The following is a 23,330-nucleotide window of genomic DNA, read 5'->3' on the forward strand; positions in this document are numbered from 1 at the left end:
CTTCTCTTATTGCCAGTAGAAACTGCAGAAATTCATTACAATCCATATCTGGCCTAATTTGGCCGAGGAATTAAAGTCAAAATCCCGTAATTTCTTCTAAGCACCCTTTTAGCTATTGAATAGTGCCGTATATATAAAATGTCAGGGCGCGGGTAGTTGCCTTTACTAGATTGGTGAGCGGTCTATAAAGCGGTCGGGTCTGAAAATACCCAAGGTTATCTTCCGCCCCACCCGTGATGATTACCGTATCTGGCAGCCACTCTTGCAGATCATTGCCGCTGATCTCCTTGGAAAATCATCCGAGCATGGCGATCCCGAGGCTCCGAGGCTCCGAACCCGGTCTATCACTCGGAACTCGGCCATGAGAGACTGGAAGCTCCGGCATACCGACACTGCCTTGCAGTGAAACGGCCTGGTTGCCTATCGATCAGCTGAGTACTTGATCCGGGCTTCCGACAGGATCTTTGTATATATAGGTTGTTTGTTGTGTCCTCAGTCGATCCTTTCCAAATCACACCTAGTTCACTCTCTACATCTCACTTAGAGTTCTACTATCTACTACAATGGTTGCTACCGAACCCCACCTCAACTTCCGGTCCTTTGTCGAGGCCCTCAAGGCTGACAACGATCTCGTCGAAATCAATGACCCCATTGATCCTTATCTCGAAGCCGCTGCTATTACTCGCCTTGTCTGCGAAACCGATGACAAGGCTCCTCTGTTCAACAATGTGATTGGTGCCCAGAATGGTCTCTTCCGTATTCTAGGAGCCCCAGGATCTCTCCGCAAGTCTCCCAAAGACCGATATGGCCGTCTCGCCCGTCACCTGGGCCTACCACCCACCGCATCGATGAAGGATATCCTCGACAAGATGCTGTCCGCTAGCGAGCTGACTCCAATTGAACCCACGATTCTTCCCACTGGTCCCTGCAAGGAAAACTTCCTCGAGGAGAGCCAGATCGATTTGACCAAGCTTCCCGCTCCGCAAATCCACGCGGCCGATGGTGGCAAATACATCCAAACCTACGGCATGCACATCGTTCAGTCTCCTGATGGATCGTGGACCAATTGGTCTATTGCCCGCGCGATGGTTTCAGACGATAAGCACTTGGCAGGTCTGGTCATCGAGCCGCAGCACATCTGGCAGATCCACCAGATGTGGAAGAAGGAGGGCCGGGACGTGCCTTGGGCTCTGGCCTTTGGTGTACCCCCTGCAGCTATTATGGCATCCAGCATGCCCATCCCTGACGGAGTCACTGAGTCTTCCTATGTTGGTGCGATGACTGGATCTTCCCTGGAGCTGGTCAAGTGTGACACCAACAACCTTTATGTGCCTGCTACTTCCGAGATTGTCTTCGAGGGTACCTTGTCCATCACCGATCGGGCACCCGAGGGACCATTCGGAGAAATGCACGGCTACGTCTTCCCCGGCGACACCCACCTGTGGCCTAAGTACAAGGTCAACCGGATCACCTACCGCAATGACCCGATTCTCCCTATGTCATCCTGTGGTCGTCTGACTGATGAGACTGTAAGTTTACTACCTACCCTGTTGCCACTCTTGTACTCACCAATCTAGCACACCATGATTGGCGCCTTGGCTGCCGCAGAGATCCGCAAGATTTGCCAGAACGCTGGTCTCCCTATTACCGATTCTTTCGCGCCGTTTGAATCGCAGGTCACTTGGGTTGCTCTCAAGGTGGATACTGCTCGTCTGCGGGAGATGAAGACCACCTCCAAGGAGTTCTCCAAGAAGGTTGGAGATCTGGTGTTCAACCACAAGGCTGGATATACCATCCATCGCCTGGTTCTTGTCGGGGATGATATCGACGTTTACAACGGGAAAGATGTGATGTGGGCATTCAGCACTCGCTGCCGACCTAACCTCGACGAGACCTTCTTCGAGGACGTGCGTGGATTCCCACTTGTCCCGTACATGTCCCATGGCAATGGATCCCCCACTATGGGAGGTAAGGTGGTCTCGGACGCCCTTATGCCCACCGAATATACGACTGGTCAAGATTGGTTGGCTGCCGATTTCAAGAATTCCTATCCCGAGGAATTGAAAAAGAACGTTCTGAACAACTGGGAAAAATGGGGTTTCCGCCGCGAGGAGTAACCGGCGCAACAGATGATAGGGCTTGCCACTTTCAGGTGTTGAAATGTATTATCTCGATCAAATAGATTATAGAATGTATTTTAAAGTTTGCAAATTTTGTTATTTACATCTTCTCTCGATCTTGATGTCAATAAACACACCGTTCTGCCTCTGGAGGGACAGAAAGTAAAGCGCTAAGCAAGCAAATGGGAAATGCCGAAAATCTGCATCAGTTGTAAGCAATCAAGCATCTATCCTCTCCATAAACCCCAAGGTATACAAATCTGGGGCCCAGGCCGTCTGGACCATTTGTCTCTTTCTCTTTGACTTTTTAATCCACATACATCTCGATGACATCCCTCTCAACACGTTCAAGAAAATTAAGTCTTTTCTTCCATGTATCGCAAATATCTCCCAGATACATCCTGAAGAATTGCTGATCGAAATATTATAAATACATCTTGTCAAAGGCGAAGTTGTTCCTTACAGCATAAACGATTCAAAATCGCCGCTTTCCCAACTGTCTCGCATCCGAGTCGATAGACGCTGTCTTTCTTCTAGAAGCCTACCTCGAGTGGGCTTGAAAAGCTTGATGATGAAGAGGATGCAGTAAGACTGGTGACTCTTGAGCAACGTTGTAAGGATATTGCTCCTGGGACGATCATGGTCGACCATAAATTCTCGGTCCATAAGACATTAGGTGACTTCCAATGCCGATGTCATCTGTAAATTACTCCCATTGCCAGTACTTTGTACATTTATTGATTAGTTTCATTTTCCGCCATCACTTTGAAGAACTCTTTCTTCACTTAGGGGTGCTCAGGCTTCGTGAGGCGCCCCATGGCCAAGGCTGTAGACACCGCCACTCTCATTGCCCGTACATATCTGTATATTTGAGTCCGTTCATAGACCCTTTCTACCCACTTTAGGAATTCTTGGGTTTGAAATAATTTTGAGAAAGTCTCTTCAGCGATGAGATCAATAGTACATATCGCCCATCTATTATACGAACAATGGAAAGATTAAAGCCGACCTAAAATGAAATTAAAGGAACAGCATACAGTATACGCAAATTTGGAACCCGGGATTCCAATCCTGTTCAGCTCACTGACCAATCGGTGTCTGATAATTCCAAGGCTTATTTTGGGGGCCGAAATGATATGATAGCCGTTGACAAGTGGCCTATTTGCTTCTGTCTCCTCTGACCTCCTTCGACCAGCGCATCGTGCTGACACTTGTAAATACTATCCACCCTAACCAAATCTTGCCCGCATTGGGCGCCTTACAAAATTTCCCCACTTCTTTCGATCTCTTTCTCTTTTTTTCTTGGGTATAGTCAAAACTACGCGGTCGCAGAGATATCTTATGAGCCACATACCACATTTTTGCGCACTCGAGACTCCCTCCTCTCCATCCAACATAACAGTCTGCATTGCAAATATTCCAGCATGGCTGCTCCACTTTCCAACAGCTTCAATCCCTGCACACAACTCATTCCAAATGTCATTGACCACTATGCCCGGGTCAAGCCAGATGCTATATATGCCGAGTATCCGCTCTCCTCGATGAGCTACGAATATGGGTACCGCGTGGTGACCTACAAGGCTCTAGCAAATGCTATTAACGGCATTGCAAAGTGGTTGATAGAAAGTCTGGGTCCTGGAAATGGTGAAACTTTGACCTACGTGGGACCCAACGATGTACGGTACCCGGCCTTGGTTCTAGGTTCCATTAAAGCTGGCTACTGCGTAAGTACTACCAAGGAAAACCTCGGCTGGTTGGAATGAGATACTGACGGTGAAAAGATGTTCCTTACATCACCACGCAATAGCGCAGCTGCTCAACGGAGTTTGCTCCAAAAGGTCGGCTGCATCGCCTTGATATGCCCTACACCCCGACCAGCTCCTGCCAACGTTATTTTGGAGGCATGCCCACTCCATGTACTTGAAGCTCCAAGCGTGGATAAGCTGCTGAGTACGCAATATCCGGACTTTTCTTTTTCAAAGACCTGGCCAGAGGCGGCAGCAGAGACATTAGTTGTTCTGTAAGTCAACCAATATAGATCCCATGTTAGATTGACTCCTTACCCCTATAGCCATACATCGGGGTCAACTGGAATTCCAAAGCCGATCTTCTGGACTCATGATACGGCATCTAAGCACATGGAGATGCTGGTTCTTACCCCTCCGGAAGGTTACGAGAGCCAGGACCACTGGAATTTTGGCAAGAGAATGTACCTTGTTCCACCTCCCTTCCATGTATGCTCTCTTCAATGCCTTCATCAAATAGCCACGAGGAAAGACTCAAACTAATATCACAGTAGGCCGCTGGAGTGGCTTACTTGCATTATATCGGATTATCGGTTGGCATTTCACTAATTGCTCCGACATCTGGGGGCCTTCCTACGGCGGCTGCTCTGGTTGAAGCGAGAAAAAAGACCTCATTCGAGACCGCTCTCGTTGTTCCTTCAATTGTCCAGGAACTCGCACAAAGCCCTGAATTACTGGACTACGTCAGTCAAAACCTGACGCATCTTGTATACTGTGGAGGAGACCTTCCACAGCAGGTTGGCGACGCGGTGGCTGCAAAAATCAAGCTCGTCAATCAGTACGGCGCCTCCGAGGTTGGGATGATTCCTTCGGTCCATTCCAAAGCAAATCGGGATCCTCTAAAGGACTGGCGTTATATTGAATTCCACCCTAGAATGGGGGTAGAGCTTCAGCACGTATCAGATGGTGAGCACGAGCTGGTTGTGGTCCGCAGCCCGGAATGTGAACCACATCAGTTCTCATTCACCATCTTCCGCGATAGACAGCAGTACCATACCTCCGATTTATTTGTCCGGCACCCCGATCCAGCTAAAAGAGACCTGTGGCGCTGGTGCGCCCGAGCGGATGATATCATAGTCTTGCTCAATGGCGAGAAGACAAACCCTGTGTCAATGGAACAGCATATTCTTGCATCCACTCAAAATGTAACAGCCGTGTTGGTCGCCGGCACGAGGCGATTCCAGACCTCTCTTCTTGTTGAGCTCAATAACAAAAAGCATCTGAGTGTGAATGAGCGCGCTGCCATGATTGAGGAACTCTGGCCTAGCATTCAGGAGGCCAATGCTGTTTGTCCGGCCCATGCACGCATTGCAAAAACTCATATCGTCTTTACTACTGTCGACAAGCCAATGCTCCGGGCTGGAAAGGGTACCATTCAGCGAGCCGGAACACTGGCACAGTACCACCCAGAGCTTGACAAAATGTACGCGGATGCGGACAAGTTGTCGGATGATGCTGCCAGTGACAAGTGTCCCGGTCGTAGTGATGATCCCGCTGTCATTGCTCAGTATATTCGACAGTCGATCTTGGAAATAACAGAATGGAATGAAAATCTTTCAGATGCAGACAACTGGTTTTCCCTCGGGCTGGACTCCCTGCAAACAATCACCACCACTCGTGTTCTAAGGCGGGGTCTCGGAATCCTGACTCTTAGTCCAAACGTGGTCTACTTGCATCCCACCGTCGAAGACTTGACCAAAGCGATTATTCTCTTGCAATCTCAAAGAGAGCGCTCGGCTGAAGACTACAGAAAAGGTCAGTTAGAAGAGCGCGAGAATTTACTGCAAGAACTCGTGGGGAAAATCAACGTTCTTTCGAACGCCCCTGCTCTCACAACCACCACAGAGCAAATTGTGATCCTCACTGGCTCTACAGGTAGCCTAGGCGTCTATTTGCTGGATTCACTCTTGAAAAATACGTCCGTGAAGCATATTCATTGCCTAAATCGTCGAGATAACGCCAAGGAGGTGCAGACCCAGAAGAGCAAAGCCTGCAGCCTGCAGCTGGATCACTCCCGTGTGAGCTTCTGGACTGCAGACCTTGCGGAACCTCAATTCGGCCTTCATTCCATGGCCTTCCAGCAGCTACAACAGACAGTCACGCTGGTGATTCATAATGCCTGGGCGGTCAATTTCAACCTTTCCCTCAGCTCTTTCAAGCCGAATCTGGATGGCGTCGTAAACCTAGTCAACTTCTGCCTTCAAGCCTCACATACCCCTCATCTATATTTCATATCCTCCATTAGCTCAACAATGGGGTACAGCACGGAGAATGGCCTCACTCCCGAGAAAGTGGTCACTAGCGCGCTGCCTGGACCTAACGGTTACGCCAATAGCAAATACTGTGCCGAGCACATTCTCGCTGAGGTACCTGAGAAGAGTGCTGGGGCCCTCCATCCCGGCTTTTCACGCGTTGGCCAGATCGCAGGTCCCGTGCGGTCAAGTGGTTTATGGAACAAAGCGGAGTGGTTCCCTAGTCTAGTCCTGAGCTCCCTGCACATTGGAGCCCTCCCAGATACACTCGGACCTGCTATGGACCGTATCGATTGGATGCCAATCGATCTACTTGCCGAAGTTCTGGTGGAGCTAGCAATCACTAGCAGTGTCAAATCAGACGAACCTATGAGCGTGCACCACCCAGTGAACCTCAATCCACTGAGTTGGAACAATATCAGACCAGCTGTGGTAGAAGCTCTGAAGCACTATTCCGGTGAAACGGTCGAAACTGTTCCTTTCCGTGAATGGCTGCAGCGTGTCCGACGGAATGTCGAAGTTGGCGGAACCACTGGCGATAAACAACTTGAGGGGCTTCTCGCGAAGAATCCAGCTGCCAAGCTCTTAGAGTTCTTTGAGCAGATCATGTCTCAATCCAAAGTTGAGAACGCACTAGACACGCAGCTAACGGCTCAACGCTGTGCGAAACTTCATGCTGTGAGTGCAGTCAAGTCGGAGTGGATCCAAAAATGGGTTCGTGAGTGGTTGCAGTAGAACGATATATTTATCGGGGATCGTGATGGCAATTGGAAGATATAGGGGGAAGCGACATGACAAGTCACATAACATGATCACATGATATACGAACACAGTCCTGAGCCTCTACTAGTACTATTAGTATAATGCCTGGCTGGCCTAGACTGACTCCTGGTATATATTGATTTAGCTTGGGTTTGTTCTAGAGAGGTAAGAGGCAATTAAGTGAAGAATATTGGGGACCGGATCACATGACGAATCACGTTATGCGCATGGTTCGGATGAAACGAGTCTATACCGCTTTTTATAATCAAGATTCCGTCGAATACGAATTTCTAACCCACTAGCTTGACAAGAAACGACACTGATCAGTGTTTGGGAATATTCTCGTCTCAATCGGGATTCACTCACCTCACTTCGGCATCCTCGGCAAGAATCCAGAATCCAAGATGAGCCAACGCGAGGCTGACCGGATCCTTTTCTTAAAAAGCCGAGAGAGAGAATCCCGCGCGTGTTATCCTTGTCGGAAGCGTAAAGTCAAATGTGATGGAAAGCAGCCCTGCCAGACATGCCAGAAGCGAAAACACCCGCAAATCTGCGATTTCGACATTCCGCACTCCAGACGCAGGTCGGTATCCCGTCAGCCAGCTCGTTCGGCATCACCTGTACGCCAACCGGTGATCGAGGATGAACCTCCAGCTCAAAATGATAGTTCTAAAAACTATGTATACTCTGGAGATAATTCCGTGGTGTCGATTTTGCGCCTGCGAGCGTCGGATGCTAATTCGATGGCGCACGACGTCGGCTCCGTTTTGGGTCTCCAGAACACTTTCGACAGCTATCCATTCATGGACTCCAAGACTCCTACTGAGAAATGGAAATCCTTACTGGGGATATTGCCGCAGCGATCAGAGATTCTAAAGTATGATGTCTACAAGTATGTTGAATTCTGCTAAGCATCAATAGATTCTTTCATTACTACCAAGTGACGGCATACCCGTATAATCCAATTCTGGCAGATATGGATCGGTTTGAAGCTGATCTATGCACCTATTTGAACGCACATGCTCTGGGGGAATTCAAAGACCCAGGGAAGATCTCGGATCGATGGGCAACTGAAAAATCTATTGGTCATATTAGTCTTTTACTGGCTACTTTAGCCTCAGGAGCTCATTATTCCGACCTTGAATACTCACAAAGGTCGGAGCTCGCCATGGACTTTACCCGCCGCTCATTCCATGCTCTCCGTCTCGCAAACTTCCTTTTCCGGCCGTCTTTGGATGTAATTCAAGCGCTTCTCATAATCGGAAATACATTGCAGAATATGGCCCAGTCGGACGCTGCATGGGCATTGCTTGGCTCGACAGTGCGACTGGCTCAAACTATGGGACTGCACACTGAAAAAAGTACTAGCTACTGGCCCGAGTATCTACGAGCAAAGGCGAAAAAACTTTGGTATGTAGAATCAATACTCTCATATGACGTTGCTGATAACTTTAGGTCGACTATCGTATGGCAAGACAGCCTCCTCTGTCTCTGTTATGACCGCCCACCCATTGTTTCTGTCGTTGGGTGGCCACTCGATCAGACAATGTTGGAGCGAACCGACTTGACCTACCCAGAGACGATGCATTTTCTTTGTCGCCTGGGTCTGGACATGATGCGACCGGGGGGCCAAACGGAAGTGGACAGAGCGATTGACAGCCTTCAGAAATTGGACAGTGTTGGCCAACGAAGCCAAAAGTATTTGCGAAATCGGGAAAGCTGTATGACTTTCCAACAGAACCTTGAGCATCTAGCACTCAGGATGCATACAAACTTTTGTATATCTGTGGCTTGCCGACCAGCGATGAAGCAACAGCCCCAGCCTCTCTACCCACAGGCTGACTTTCTCCGGATGCGCGCCAAGGGAGGCTTGATCGATGCATCCAAGGCATTCCTTGACTTCCAGGCCCTCAGTGTCGTGCCTTTGCGAAGCTGGTCTATGGTTCATACGGTTCTTAGCTCCACACTTCTTCTCTGCATATGGGAAGAGACACGCAATGACCCCGAATGCCGCAGGCTCCAGCAAAGGGTGATTGACGTATTTTCGTCGTCAAATGCAAAAACAGCAGAAGGAACTCCCTGCGACGGCGACGAGTGGTTATCTGCTCGTCATATCCGAGCCCTGGTTACCCTCCGAAGTACTTTGGATCGAGAGGGCGATAGGAGTTCAATCCAACCTGATCAAGGTATAGGTTTTGAGACTGGTATCCCGCCGAGCAATCCAGATGGCTATGGCTATATGCCAGATATGGACCCGTTTGGAATTTCACCGGTAACATATTTAGACTCCATTATGAACGGCATGTCTTCTATCCTTACCTCAAGTGTCGATGCTAATTTCAATAGTCCCTTTGTTCGATTTTACACAAGAAAATGGGTTCCTATGAGTGGAGGTCAGGACTCAATTATTGCCACTCGGATGCCGGCGGGTACAACCAATATTGGGTTCACCGTCTCCACAAGAGCAAAGTATGATTGCTCGGGACTCGGATCTCGGGATCTCGGTTTTGGCAACAACCTTAAGCTGCCCGAGTCGGTCGGGACGAACGGCTTCTACGATTCACCTCCGAATCGAAAATGCTGCTATTTAATGAACGGTTGGACCTTATAATCTAAGCCTTCATCCAACATCATTCACACATTCACACATTCACATCTCTAAGTCTTCATCCAACATCATTCACATCCACATTCAATGTTTTCTCGGCTAGCCGGTACCAATACTCCTCAATCTTCTCGTGCGTCTCCCAGTGGAAGCCCCCCAGACTCCACCATGATTTTCGACAAAGCAGACCAACATGCCCCGGCACCTCAACCTACACCGCGCCGTCGCCGGATCGTGGTAGCCATGACCGGGGCCACTGGATCCATCCTGGGAATCAAGTGTCTCATCGCCCTCCGCCGACTAAACATTGAGACCCACCTGGTTATGAGTAAATGGGCCGAAGCCACAATCAAATACGAGACCGACTATCACCCGGCGAACGTCAAAGCCCTCGCCGACCACGTCCACAACATCAATGATATGGCAGCGCCAATTTCCAGCGGCTCCTTCAAAGCCGATGGCATGATCGTCGTCCCATGCAGTATGAAAACCCTTGCCGCGATTCACAGCGGCTATGGAGAAGATTTGATTTCGCGCACGGCAGATGTCATGCTCAAAGAGCGACGCCGTCTGGTACTTGTCGCTCGGGAGACCCCACTGAGTGATATTCATCTGCGCAATATGTTGGAAATCACCCGCAGCGGGGCGATTATCTTCCCTCCCGTGCCGGCCTACTATATCCGAGCTGCCACGGTCGATGATCTAGTGGACCAGAGCGTGGGGCGCATGCTGGACTTGTTCGATTTGGACACGGGGGATTTTGCGCGATGGGAGGGATGGTCGACGGAGAAATAAATGAAAATGGAATCCTCAAGGCGTTTTGGGTCAAGGGATCTCGGTCACATGTGACATGTAAATTAAACCATAGACATCACGCGGCGTTATCGGCTTTAGGCGTTAGTTATTCAAATTTCACTACTTTACTCCAGTCTTCAGGCTTTGAGAGATACCACGTAGCCTATTCAAGATACAGCTTAGTACTACAGTCAAGCTAGGTACATTTTGGATGGGGTGTTTATATGACCAAAACCCAAAGATATCCTGGAATCAGTTAGAGGCAGCTCGCTAGCGGACAGCATCTTGTTCAAAATATCTTTCATTGCCGTGGGTGGTAGGCCCAGGTGCTGGGCAAGTCGGCCATATCGGTCTCTGGGATTAATAGAGCTGCTACACTGACTAGAAAGACAAAAGCGAAAGAAAAGAAGCAAAATCCTCGAAATATGCGCGGTATTGTAAAAGGAGGGCCTTGAAGAGAACTTATCATAGAGGTCTGTTTCACTTCGGGAGAACGCGGACAAGCTCCAGCCAACGATAATTGAGTTTCACCTCCATCAAGAGCATCAGACTTGCTTCCCGAGTCAATGTTATGCCTTGAAAAACGAATTGCCACTGCCCAGTACTCATGGCTAAGAGCTAGATTCACTGCGCTGCTCGATCTGAGGCTTGCAGTATGCCACTGAAACAGGCGAGGAGTTGCTGGTTAAATGACAAGCTCTTTTCCTTCTATAAAGCATGTTGTTCCAGGACGCGTGTCAGTTCATCCTGTAGCCTTTATATCCTCGGTCTTGGCCTTCCGGAGACTTTCTAGAACTGTGATTCCCCACTTCCCCAGAAATTCCCTGCGCCAGGCCCACTCGCTTAAATCGAGGCCCGAGACCCTGCATAAACTTTTTTTTACAACCGCATGACCATCCGGTGAATATTCCGAATCCAGTCTACACCAAGCCATTTTCCCCGCGTCAGGAACGGCGGGGAACTTTATGATTCTTGCGGACCGAGGAACCGGAGCAGCACATGTTGATTCCTGAAGTATGAGGAATTATAAAATCTACGATTCTGTCGAGGGAGATGGACTACCAAAACATACCAAGCGAGTAAGCTAGTCAGCGGTGGCAATGAACATTATCATGCTCATTCATCTGTTCCTTGTTGTGCCGATCCTGGCTGCTCCCTTTGATAGAAGGGCCAGTGCACCCACAGTTACCATTTCCACGCCCGAAGCTACCATCATCGGATCAACTTCAAGCAATATCGACACCTTCAATGGAATCCCATTCAGTCTCGCACCCACTGGGGCCCGTCGACTCAAGCCTCCACAGGCAATCGCAACGTCACTGGGAAAAGTTGAAGCAACAGGAACAGCCATGGGCTGTCCGCAGTTCTACTTTACGACAAGTACCAGCGACTTCCCCGTCTCTATTCTTGGTGACATTGCCGATATTCCGTTGTTTCAAACAGTCACCAATGCCGGTGAAGACTGTCTCAATCTCAATGTCCAGCGTCCCTCGGGGACCACAGCCGGCGCAGGTCTCCCGGTCTTGGTGTGGATATTTGGCGGTGGTTTTGAACTTGGGTCCACATCAATGTATGATGGATCGTCTATCGTCGCTTCCTCGGTGACACTAGATATGCCTGTTATCTTCGTGGCAATGAATTATCGCGTGGGTGGGTTTGGGTTCATGCCCGGATCGGAGATTCTCAAGGATGGTTCTGCGAATCTGGGTCTTCTGGATCAGCGTCTGGCTCTAGAGTGGGTGGCCGACAATATTGAAGTGTTTGGAGGCGACCCGTCAAAGGTGACGATCTGGGGAGAATCTGCTGGAGCAATCTCCGTCTTTGATCAGATGGCTTTATATGACGGTGACATCACTTATAACGGATCGCCGCTGTTCCGAGGCGCTATCATGGACTCTGGGAGTGTTGTGCCAGCGGACCCAGTGGACGGGGTGAAGGGGCAGGCGGTTTATGACGCCGTTGTCAAAGATGCAGGGTGCAGTGGAGCGACCGACACACTCGAGTGTCTCAGAGATCTGGACTATACGACATTTCTCAATGCTGTGAACTCCGTTCCGGGAATCCTATCATACAACTCTATCGCCCTTTCATATCTCCCACGACCTGACGGCACAGTCCTAACCGAATCTCCAGAAATTCTGGTGGAAAGTGGCAAATATGCCTCTGTGCCATTTATTATTGGAGACCAAGAAGACGAGGGAACGATATTCGCCTTGTTCCAATCCAACATCACGACTGAGACGGAAATCGTCGACTATTTGCAGGACCTCTTCTTTGCCGACGCATCACGCACTCAACTCGAGGATCTAGTAGCCACTTATCAAACCATTACAACTGACGGTTCGCCATTCCGCACCGGAGTTCTCAATAATTGGTACGGACAGTATAAGCGCCTGGCAGCAATTCTAGGAGATCTCACATTCACGCTAACCCGTCGGTTATTCCTCACGGTTGCTAATCAAGTGAAGCCCGATGTACCTTCCTGGTCTTATCTATCTTCGTACGATTACGGTACTCTGTTGCTCGGGACATTCCATGCTTCAGATTTATTGCAAGTGTTTTACGGGATTTTGCCAAATTATGCATCCAAGTCCACGCATTCGTATTATCTTTCCTTTGTTTATGATCTGGATCCCAATTCCAAGGCTACGGGATATACTGAGTGGCCGCAGTGGAGCGCTAGTCAAACTTTGATGAACATCTTTAGTGACTATGGAGCTATACTCGCTGATGACTTTAGAAGTGACAGCTTTGACTTTATTCAGGCAAATGTCGGTTCGTTTCATATATAGTCAAGTGAAGACTCAAAGCTATAATGCATATATTTACCCTCACTATCTTACTTTCCATTCAATATAAACTTCTTTCGTCTACCTCCACGTCGCTACGGCCGTTGCAGTGGTGCCTGAGCAGACGGTTGGCACTGTATAAGTCCGGTTGGGGTCACTTTCCCATTTGATCGATGTCGATCCATCCGTCTTCTCGATATATTTATACTCAAAGACCGTCCCAGCAGGCAGCGTTATGACGACATACCACAATGGATCGGAGGATGTGTAATCAGCGGCAGACAAGGCAATAGCATCATCTGTATCCCAACTTCCAAGCGCACTGATGGAACCAGAGATGTAGATATTCTCGCCGTATGTGGTGGTTACGACTTCCTCGAAGAGCACTGGCACGGCAGTGACTGCAGAGCAAGTGCTAGTGGTTGTCGTGGATGTAGTCGTAGTGGTTGACGTGGACGCCTTGGTGGTAGTCGTACTCGTTGATGTGGTCGACGTGGTCGTCTTAGTCGTGGATGTGGAGGTAGACGTGGAAGCAGTAGTTCCACACAGTCCACTGCCAGTGACAGAAGAAGACAGCATGAACACACGAGGTAGGCCAGATGCCATTGGGACTGCGATATCTCCACTAGAGTCCACTGTCACGGAGGTACAAGTGTACATCTCCATGAGCACGGTACCCGAGGAATAGCCACTGCCGCTGAGTGTCAGAGTGTACGAGCTGGCACTCGAACCTTTGTTTGAAAGAACAGTAATGACCGGTGAGGTACTCGATCCCTTCTTCATAGCGAGAGTATTGCTATCCTGGTAGAATGCATCGTTCTAAAAGATGTTAGTCTTTTCCGTGTAAGAACCACCAGTACATACTAGTGTAGTAATGTAAGTAGAATCCGCAGATATCGCTAGATTGCGAATCTCGTTTGTTGAAGCAATAAACTCATATAGTGTTGCGGTGGTGGAATACCCAGATAGCCAAGTGGCCTCGCGATTGTCAGGATCACTGCCACCACTATAGTGCTGTTCCTGACCTGCGTAGATGATTGGAATACCATCTGACAAGAACACGAAAGAGATCACATTCTTTGCTTGGGAATAGTCGGATGTATAGCTTCACCGGTTAGCTTAGTCTGTAATAAAAAAGGTGCACGTACTAAGCAAATCGAGGGTTGTCATGGTTTTCAATAAAGTTTCCAAGGAGCGTAGGATCGGCACAGTCCGAAGCAACTGAATTGATCATATCGTATAAATCGCTGATGCTGCCACTCGAATCCTCAAAGGCATAGAGCAATTGATAGTAGCTATGAGGTTAGTATGTCTTGCTAAACAGGTAGGCCACTTACATTGGATAGTTCAGCACTCCATCCAGGTAGTCCTGGTAGGGACAGGTATAGGCTGGATCCCCATCGTAGACCTCGCCCACGCAGTAGATACCGGCAGCGTCATTGTAATCAGGCCAAAATGATTGTTGGACATGTTTGACAGTATCGATGCGCAGCCCGTCGACTATTGAGGTTAGCGTGATACGATGCGCGGGTCGATCTGCATACTTGAATAGTTTGACACCAAGGCTGCGACCCAATCGTACCAGATGGTCTGTACTGATGTCAGGGTAGTATCAAGATCTGGCAATGAAACAGTAGTATCTCCAAGCCAGCAATCCTCCACATTGGTCTGATTGTCGTAGTTGCTGATCAGACAGTAGGAATGGAAGTAGGAGGACGAGTCAAAAGGATTGAAGACACTATAGTCTACACTTGTGCCTGCACCATCATAGCCCTGGACGAATGAGATAACGAATTTATGATTCCTCAGGAGTCTTACCATGTGATTTGCCACCACGTCTACCATAAGATACATTCCTCTAGCATGTAGAGCCTCCGACAATGCCAGCAGATCAGCGGCGGTTCCATAGTTCGTGTTCACATTGTATCTAAAAGATCAGTCTTGTTCATCATGAGGGTTTGAGTTATTACATTTCCTGCTGCCAATAGCCGTGGTATGCCTCACCCTCCCCTGTGTCTTGCTGCAGCTGTTCCGTCACTGGTGTGATCCATATGGCCGTAAATCCCATGCCTTGGATATAATCCAGCTGTAGTAGTTAGTATGAAGATATGAAGTCTGGGAAAGACTAACATGATTGATGATGCCTTGCCAGCTACCTCCGCAGTAAATCTAGACAGTTAGCCATTGTGACATTGACATCTAGGGGATATTTCCTTACCCGGTCAGAAACATCACATGCCGCCGTAGTTGAATTGTCCGTCCGACCAAATCGATCAGTCAACAAGAAGTAGATAGATTGAGTACGCCATTCAGCTGGCGTTAGGCCTATGACCACACTCGCAAAGAGCACAGTGATCCAAGCAAGTTGCTTCATAAAAGCGGTAGCCAAGTCAATATTTGGAATAGATTTGAGATTCCTTCAAGGCGACTCGGCACCTGGAAGTCGGTTTATACCGTTTCTCTCCACAGAAATATGCAATCTCCGGTGGCCATCACACTCATCCAGCCCACGGAGGCCTGTCGGACAAAAGCACCAATCGCTTCTCAAGATGCTCCTCGTGCAACCGGTCGTCAGAAATTTCATGGTAGCGACGGCATGGCTTGAAGTTTGAAACTTCTGGAATTCCGTTGCCCAAGCCGACTTGAGGTTAGATTCCCATCAATGAAGAAAAGATCGCCGTCGGCAATTAACTTCTGTGACAGAAAACTAGTGCCGAAATGACTAGTGCCCGACGCCAGTCTTCAACGGGATCCCCCGAGCGCCAGCGGGGTTTCTTCACGGCTCTCCGCATTTCCAATAGCCAATATTGTCGGCCGCTGGACTTCATTTCCGGTGCACATGCCGATCTCATTATTTGCCAAAACGCCTCCTTCGTAGGCGAAGACAACGCCTTCAGGGACGGCGCAGTATGCAGGCGCTGATTGGTGGTTATAACGCCCAGGTGCTGCGGGGTTCCCCGACTTTTGTCGACAGGGGACGGAGAATCCCCGGGCGTCACAGAACCAAGTTCTGAATCCCCTGCATGACAGACTAAGCTGAATGAACAGTCGGACCGGTATTGCAATCAGAATCGAGATGTTTTGAGGAAAGATCGGGTAATTGAGATCTCCACTTTGCTGCACGTCACGCCCGGGCAGTCCGAGCTCATGCGCCGTGATTCCCGTGATTCACATCTAACCGAACCCCTTCGACGATGGAGAATATAAAAGGCGAGCAACCCATATGGGTAGAGAGACAAGAAAGGCAGAAATCGAGATTTCGAATCATGGCTTCTCGTATCTTTACCGCGCTTTGTGCGCTGACCCTGGGCAAAACTGTCCTGGCCATCCCTGGATACTTGGCTCCACGGGCGTCTACAAGCGTTGCCAGCTGGTTGGCCACGGAGACTCCCATCGCAAGGCAAAGCATTCTCGATAATATCGGATCTGCCGGTATATATGCTGAGACTGCGGATTCGGGTATCGTGATTGCCAGTCCAAGCTTGGATAGTCCTGACTGTAAGAACAACCCATCGATGACAAAGCAAGAGACTAATAGACCTAGATTACTATACCTGGACTCGTGACTCGGCTTTGACGCTGAAGGTCTTGATTGATTTGTTCAGGAATGGAGATACTGCTTTACTCTCCATCATTGAGGAGTACATTGACGCCCAGGCTTATATCCAGACGGTCTCCAACCCATCTGGTTCTCTTTCTGATGGAACTGGACTGGGTGAGCCCAAGTTCAACATTGATGAGACTGCCTATACTGGATCCTGGGGACGTCCTCAGCGTGATGGTCCTGCTCTTCGGGCCACTGCGCTGATCAGCTTTGGTCAGTGGTTGGTGGTAAGTGATGCCCTCCATCTAGCAATCGGCAGTGCTAATGACGCAGGAAAACGGCTATACCACTACGGCAACCAACATTGTGTGGCCAATTGTGCGAAACGATCTGTCTTATGTGGCGGAGTACTGGAACCAGACCGGTTATGGTGAGAACTTCATTCCTGACCAATGTCAAGACGTCACTGACCATCTAGATCTGTGGGAGGAGGTTTCCGGCTCCTCTTTCTTTACCATCGCTGTCCAGCATCGTGCACTGGTGGAGGGCAGTAAATTCGCGGCTTTGGTGGGCTCGTCTTGCTCATACTGCGACTCTCAAGCCCCTCAGGTTCTTTGCTTCCTCAACCAGTTTTGGACCGGATCGTACGTCTTGGCCAACTTCGACAGCAGTCGCACGGGCAAGGACGCCAATACGCTCCTAGGTAGCATTCACACCTTTGACCCTGAGGCGGCCTGCGATGACAGCACTTTCCAACCCTGTTCTTCTCGCGCACTGGCAAATCACAAGGTGGTGACAGACTCTTTCCGCTCGGTTTATACCCTGAACTCGGGCATCGCTGAAGGAGTGGCCGTGGCCGTCGGTCGGTACCCAGAAGATTCCTACTACAATGGAAATCCCTGGTTCCTGTGCACCCTAGCTGCCGCTGAGCTTCTGTACGACGCATTGTACCAGTGGAACAACATCGGTTCCTTGACCATCGACAGTGTGTCATTGGACTTCTTCACTGATCTTTACAGCTCCGCCGCGACAGGGACCTATTCTTCATCCAGTGCGACGTACTCGTCGATCGTGAGTGCCGTGAAGACATACGCGGATGGATACGTCAGCCTGGTCGAGACATACGCGGCCAGCAACGGATCTCTGTCCGAACAATACAGCAAGACAACTGGGGCTCAACTGTCGGCCAGAGATTTGACCTGGTCCTACGCGGCCTTGTTGACAGCAAACATGCGCCGTAACTCTGTTGTCCCTGCAGCCTGGGGTGAGACCTCTGCTAGCAGTGTCCCGGCCACCTGTAGCTCCACCTCGGCGACTGGCACCTTTAGCTCTGCGACTAACACGGCCTGGCCCGCTACTTTGACCAGTGTATCTGGAACGACGACAGCCACCACTGCCACTACCACTACCACCGGTACCGGCACCACCGCAACCACCACATCCACATCAACAACGAAGACCTCCACGACAACGACTGCCTGCACTACCCCGACCGCCGTGGCCGTGACCTTTGATCTGATTGCAACCACCGTCTACGGCGAGAACATCAAGATTGCCGGCTCCATCTCCCAGCTCGGTGACTGGGATACCGATGATGCTGTCGCTCTTAGTGCCATTGACTATACCAGCAGCGATCATCTCTGGTTCGTGACCACCACTCTCCCTGCGGGAACTGTCTTTGAGTACAAGTATATCCGGGTTGAGAGTGATGGAACGATTGAGTGGGAGAGTGACCCGAACCGCTCCTACACTGTCCCAGCTGCCTGTGCTACCACGGCCGTGACGGAGAGTGATACCTGGCGATGAGTGCTCCAGATGATTGATGGAAGCTGGATTAGACCAGTCGTATGGAAGTGAAGTGTTGTGATGTCAGTATGGAAGAATATGAAGAATGAATGAATTGGTATAAATTCTATGAAACATGGACAAGTAAATGTAAAGTAAAGCTGATCTTACAGCTGCTGATGACGGATAAAAAGTCCTAAGAACGCAGCTCCGAGAGAGCATACAAGCGAAAACACTAGCGAGGATTAGAAGTATTCTTTTGCAGGACAAAGGGAACTCACCATATGTATGCTTGAGACCAGCAATATAACAGGCCACAACAATCTCTCGAAGGCGACCACTCAGATGCGCGATATAGTCAGTATCATCCATGGCCCTTTGGATAACCCGCTCCGAACCAGGACCATGTAGATGAAGTTCAAGCTGGCGCTTAAATTCCATTCCCAGAACGGAATTGGAAGTGGTAACTCCAGCGGTCATGGCGAAGCTGATCAACAACATGTACATGGCCGTCGCCATAGCCACCTCATTTGGAGGCAAAGCCGCAGTCAGTGCAACAAACGCAGCTGCGGAGGCCATTCCAGTACCCATGCCACCAGGGAGGATATACAGCGACTCCCAAGGGCCGGTATTTCCATTCCAGCGCAACCCTAGAAGGATATAGGAGACTGATGCTACCAGGCCAGCAAGCACCAAGAGAACGCGATAGGATCCCGTCTTTCGAATAAAGATTCCTGCAAATAGTCCTCCCACGGTGTTGCCAACCACTGCGGGGACAAGATGAACACCCGCTGCGGTGGTGGATGCATTCTGGGTAACCTGGAAGTACAGTGGGACGGAGAACAGCATTCCCAGCTGGGCGGTGATCTGCAGTGTGCTGAGGACGTAGCTCACGGCCACGTTAGGTCTGCGCAAAATGCGAAGATTGAAGATGGGCTCTTTGGCTACATATGCCTCGACCAGGACGAAAGAGACTAATAGCAAGAGACCACAGCCACCGAGCACAAATGTCAACCACGAAGTCCATGGGAAGGCCTTTCCACCTTGATCTAGGAGACCAATCAGGGCGACAATGCCTGCTCCCAAAAGTCCTGTTCCTAGGAAGTCGACTTGTCCGAGTTTCGATTTTCCGCTCTCGGACACTGTTTCAGTCAGTTGGAGTTTGATTATCACTAGGAAGGCTGCAAGGGCGAAAACAGGGGCTTGTAGAAGGAATAGCCTATCAAATGTTAGAGATGACTTTCTCTCGCGGGAAGAAGTCATACCATCGCCATCCCACGGTGTCACTCAACCATCCTCCCACTGGGCCCCCAAGACTGCGGCCCAGGGTCATGGCAATATTCACATAAGCTCTCCATGTCGCAATCTCACGTCTCGGGACGATATCTGTAAATCTTAGCGATAGTCCGTTCACCCGAATAATCCTTGCGCACCAGTAATAATCACTGAGCTGATCGTCATCGTCCCGGCACCTCCGATGCCACTAATCGCGCGACCCAAAATGACCACCCCCATATGTGAAGCAACACCACTACCTTCATCAGCATATTTCGATTTTGTGCGATCACAGTAAAATACCTGATAATACATCCCAAGGCGAATAAAAAGTAAGAGAGCAAAAGGAGTGGTTTGCGACCGTAGATATCGCTGAGTTTCCCATACTACACGTGATCAGCGCTGCCCGTCTTTCTGTTGCAATCTACTTACCATGGGCTGTGCCGCGCAAAGACCTAACGAATAACCGGTTGATAGCCAGCTTGCATCGCGTAATCGATCAAATTCCGATGAGATGTGCCCGGAGGCCGCAATGACAAGGGTCGAATCAGCGTTCGAGATAAATTCCCCTGCAAATTTGTTAGATAGATCGCGTAAGGATTTTCTTTCATCGTACCGAGTAATAACACGGCGATGATGGTCCCGACTCCGACTAGAGGAGTGACTTTTGAATCGAGTGTGGGAGGAGCAAGCAATGGGCTTTCTTCATCGCAGCTTCCGTTGCCAGCTTCCGTTGCCGGCCTTGCCGACGAGTCGGTCATTTTTTTGATGATAGTTGGGCCCTGTCCGAAGAGATCAAACTTAATTAATTCTGAACGGAAAGAGAGGAAATGATTATCTATATGCAATGAGTTTCGAGGGCCATTGCGTTATTGGCACTTTTAGCCGTTAGGACATGAATCGATTCAAGTGCCATTAAACCAATGAAAATCTGTGTGGATGTGTTCTCATCAGGTTCATAAAGCACGTCATCTATGGAGTAGATCCACTATATAGATGGATAGTATACGGAGTGCATATGACTATATCAAGTACCTCAGGTAAGCGAAAATTCGAATGCCAGACATGTGTAACTCTAAGTCTTAAACGCCTTTTACGCCTGAAAATCTCGATATCTAGAAATACCGAATTCTTGAAATGAGTTTTGAATCCCGTAGGCGAAATCTCCGTATGAGCGCCATCCAGTGGGTCGATGATGCCATATTCAGAGACCCGCCTCCGGATTTATGAAATCTAGATCGAAGAGCCGACCACATTTCTTTCCTGTTATATAATTTAGACATTGAATAACCATCCCTTTGTTCATTGGCAATACGTGAGCCTGAGACACATTCAAATCTGAACATATATCTACCCTCAGTATAGCGGTGCGTTTAAGATATATAGTGATGCCGCGTGTCACTTAGTGGTACGGGTACCTTGGATCCACTACTCCAGATGAGCGCACGACCTTCATAGGAAACTGGCGATTGAAACATTAGGTTCTACTTTTACCGTAGTTGGTATATCTACATATGTATGTATATAGTTGGAATAGCCAATTTTTGTGCTGAAGTGCTTGGTCTCCTATTTCGTCTCGACTCAGTTTTCTTCTATATCTATCCCTCTTAAACATTTACTTAAGTATAGGGTCAGGTAGACCCAGTTTACTCCAGCGCTTACATCTCTTAGCTCTCTCTTTCTCTCTCATCCCTTCTCTTTCCTCTCGAAATGCAGATCATATACCTTTCTTCTTCTTCTTCTTCTTCTTCTTCTTCTTCTTCTTCTTCTTCTTCTTCTTCTTCTTCTGGCCTTTAGTTTCCCTAGACGACAGATCAGCTATCGACACCATTAAATCATCAATAATCAATCTCGATCTTCACCATAGCTAAGAAGAGCTTAAATCGGGGTTTCCCGAAAGCGAAGTCAGTTATACTCATAAAGATCTGATTATACCAACTATTACTAATTTCTATAAAGTGATATCCTTTATACCCGAGATCGTCTTAGAGACAGAATACCTCGAAATCCGGGGCACTTCAACAGCATCCTCCAAATCCTCCATTTCATCACCAACTTTATCTTTCTTAGGAACTTCTAATCCCTCTGCCTTTTCTCTAATATCCTCCTTCCTTTTTTCTATTTTTTTCTAAAATATCTTCCTTAAAAAAAAGCATCTTAGGGCTGCAAAACAAACCCCAAAAAGAGAAACTGCTAAAGACAGTAGTACTTCATTAATCTTAGGGTACTTACCACCCTAGTCGCGGTTACCTCTGACCAAGAACCCAGAATGTACGGCAGCGTATAAAAGTTCCGGAAGAAGACGAATGTTCGCTTCATTTCCCCAGAGACGCCCCTGAATTTTCTCAGAGCCTCGAAACTTGAAGCTCACGTCTCAAAGTTCAAACTTCAAAATTGAATCTCAATGTTGTCTTTCTGAACCATCTGCTCAGAGTCTGATCATCAGCCTGTTGTCTTTCTCAACGAGCTGCCCAGTCTTGAACTATTTGTTCGTCTTCAATCCTCGGTATACAGTCTGTGTTCTATACGGTCGTGTTCGACCTTCTGAATTCTCGGTCTGTGCTCTACAGTCCGTGTTCTACAGTCTACTGTCCTTAATTTTCCACTATTTGGAAGAAGTTGAAGCGATTCATTCCGGAAGGCGATGTCAGTTCTATTTATGAGCGATGATTTCAGATCTGTGCTGATGTTATACAAAATAAAAGCGATGTCCGTTCCACCCAGGTGCACAGCATAGCCGTTCCCAGTGTCATATTACATTGGCAACAGCTCAAGCCACTGCCGTGGCTATCAATAACCTGTACCAGTTCTCAATCATCTCTCCAGTCTTGAACCATTTTGTTCGTCTTCAATCCTCAGTCTACAGTCCTGGGATTCCCGGTCTTCTGTTATCTCTGATCAGTCTTTTCCCTTTGATCAACAGTCTGCTTTCATCTCTGATCAGTCTTTTCTCTTTGATTGACTCTCCTGAACTATGGCTGATGTTATTCAAAAAACAGCGATGCCCGCTCCACCCAGGCGCCGCACAATCAAGCCATGAGTGTAAGGTCATACGGGCCGGGTGATTCAGCTGAACTCTAAAGCGGGTGCGGGTGGCCTCCGCCGGTCACGCCACTGCCATGACCCTATACAGCGTCTACCAGGCGCAGGGGGTTAGTGAATCAAAAACCACCCCCACCAAGTCACTGCTTGAACTTCATACTAAGAGATGTAGAATCGAAACCGCCGTGTTCGACAGCGAAATCGCGGAAAGGGGAGGCAGGACCCTAACAGGGTGGGCAAGATGGCCGTGAAGGGCAAGGGGGTGGCCCGCCAGCTTGAACGGGCCATCCCCGACCCTCAGGCCGAGGCTGAGGGTGAGATCGTGGTAGGGGTGGTGGAAGAGGCTGAGGCTGAGGCTGAGGGCGAGGGAGATATAATGGAGCCTGTTCTTGACACCATACAAGGCAACTACTGCAACCCAGAAGCAATACTGGAATCTATATTGTTTACGATCTACTAAACATTGCAAGGATGAAGTGATTGCATAGATTTAAGCCCACATATGTATGTCAATACAGCGCTAGCTCACTGAAATTGCTCAAGTCGTCAGTCATCA

At 48.9% G+C, this 23,330-nt stretch overlaps 9 protein-coding genes across 9 annotated transcripts; 7 read left to right on the forward strand and 2 right to left on the reverse strand.

Annotated features, from left to right (window-relative positions):
• Window positions 1–563: 563 nt before the first annotated feature.
• N7520_003330 (UbiD family decarboxylase) lies at window positions 564–2,117 on the forward strand (the record flags this gene model as incomplete). The annotated part of the gene is made up of 2 exons (XM_057137265.1): window positions 564–1,529; window positions 1,578–2,117. The coding sequence occupies 2 exons, from the start codon at window positions 564–566 to the stop codon at window positions 2,115–2,117; spliced, it is 1,506 nt and encodes a 501-aa protein (XP_056997730.1).
• A 1,427-nt stretch (window positions 2,118–3,544) lies between these two features.
• N7520_003331 (uncharacterized protein) lies at window positions 3,545–6,912 on the forward strand (the record flags this gene model as incomplete). Its single annotated transcript, XM_057137266.1, has 4 exons — window positions 3,545–3,844; window positions 3,902–4,140; window positions 4,192–4,354; window positions 4,420–6,912. 4 exons carry the CDS (start codon window positions 3,545–3,547, stop codon window positions 6,910–6,912), a joined length of 3,195 nt encoding a protein of 1,064 aa, XP_056997731.1.
• A 431-nt stretch (window positions 6,913–7,343) lies between these two features.
• Window positions 7,344–9,550, forward strand: N7520_003332 (uncharacterized protein; the record flags this gene model as incomplete). The annotated part of the gene is made up of 3 exons (XM_057137267.1): window positions 7,344–7,831; window positions 7,861–8,349; window positions 8,395–9,550. The coding sequence occupies 3 exons, from the start codon at window positions 7,344–7,346 to the stop codon at window positions 9,548–9,550; spliced, it is 2,133 nt and encodes a 710-aa protein (XP_056997732.1).
• A 162-nt stretch (window positions 9,551–9,712) lies between these two features.
• N7520_003333 (UbiX family flavin prenyltransferase) lies at window positions 9,713–10,339 on the forward strand (the record flags this gene model as incomplete). The annotated part of the gene is made up of 1 exon (XM_057137268.1): window positions 9,713–10,339. The coding sequence occupies one exon, from the start codon at window positions 9,713–9,715 to the stop codon at window positions 10,337–10,339; it is 627 nt and encodes a 208-aa protein (XP_056997733.1).
• A 1,112-nt stretch (window positions 10,340–11,451) lies between these two features.
• On the forward strand, window positions 11,452–13,131 carry N7520_003334 (putative extracellular lipase; the record flags this gene model as incomplete). The annotated part of the gene is made up of 1 exon (XM_057137269.1): window positions 11,452–13,131. The coding sequence occupies one exon, from the start codon at window positions 11,452–11,454 to the stop codon at window positions 13,129–13,131; it is 1,680 nt and encodes a 559-aa protein (XP_056997734.1).
• A 78-nt stretch (window positions 13,132–13,209) lies between these two features.
• N7520_003335 (putative alpha-amylase) lies at window positions 13,210–15,544 on the reverse strand (the record flags this gene model as incomplete). The annotated part of the gene is made up of 9 exons (XM_057137270.1): window positions 13,210–13,947; window positions 13,993–14,233; window positions 14,277–14,423; window positions 14,466–14,628; window positions 14,673–14,901; window positions 14,947–15,055; window positions 15,099–15,214; window positions 15,259–15,297; window positions 15,347–15,544. Coding segments are annotated over 9 exons (1,980 nt in total), but the record flags the coding sequence as incomplete, so codon positions are not given.
• An 850-nt stretch (window positions 15,545–16,394) lies between these two features.
• N7520_003336 (putative glucan 1,4-alpha-glucosidase) lies at window positions 16,395–18,478 on the forward strand (the record flags this gene model as incomplete). The annotated part of the gene is made up of 3 exons (XM_057137271.1): window positions 16,395–16,626; window positions 16,673–16,959; window positions 17,006–18,478. 3 exons carry the CDS (start codon window positions 16,395–16,397, stop codon window positions 18,476–18,478), a joined length of 1,992 nt encoding a protein of 663 aa, XP_056997736.1.
• Window positions 18,479–18,624: 146 nt separating this feature from the next.
• On the reverse strand, window positions 18,625–20,493 carry N7520_003337 (Major facilitator superfamily domain general substrate transporter; the record flags this gene model as incomplete). Its single annotated transcript, XM_057137272.1, has 7 exons — window positions 18,625–18,692; window positions 18,739–19,676; window positions 19,723–19,843; window positions 19,891–19,988; window positions 20,036–20,118; window positions 20,165–20,301; window positions 20,349–20,493. The coding sequence occupies 7 exons, from the start codon at window positions 20,491–20,493 to the stop codon at window positions 18,625–18,627; spliced, it is 1,590 nt and encodes a 529-aa protein (XP_056997737.1).
• A 2,522-nt stretch (window positions 20,494–23,015) lies between these two features.
• Window positions 23,016–23,234, forward strand: N7520_003338 (uncharacterized protein; the record flags this gene model as incomplete). The annotated part of the gene is made up of 1 exon (XM_057137273.1): window positions 23,016–23,234. One exon carries the CDS (start codon window positions 23,016–23,018, stop codon window positions 23,232–23,234), a length of 219 nt encoding a protein of 72 aa, XP_056997738.1.
• Window positions 23,235–23,330: the final 96 nt, after the last annotated feature.

This window comes from Penicillium odoratum (genome assembly GCF_028828045.1).
Source record: "Penicillium odoratum strain IBT 22623 chromosome Unknown utg000003l_segment0_segment0, whole genome shotgun sequence".
In the NCBI taxonomy this organism is placed as follows: domain Eukaryota; kingdom Fungi; phylum Ascomycota; class Eurotiomycetes; order Eurotiales; family Aspergillaceae; genus Penicillium; species Penicillium odoratum.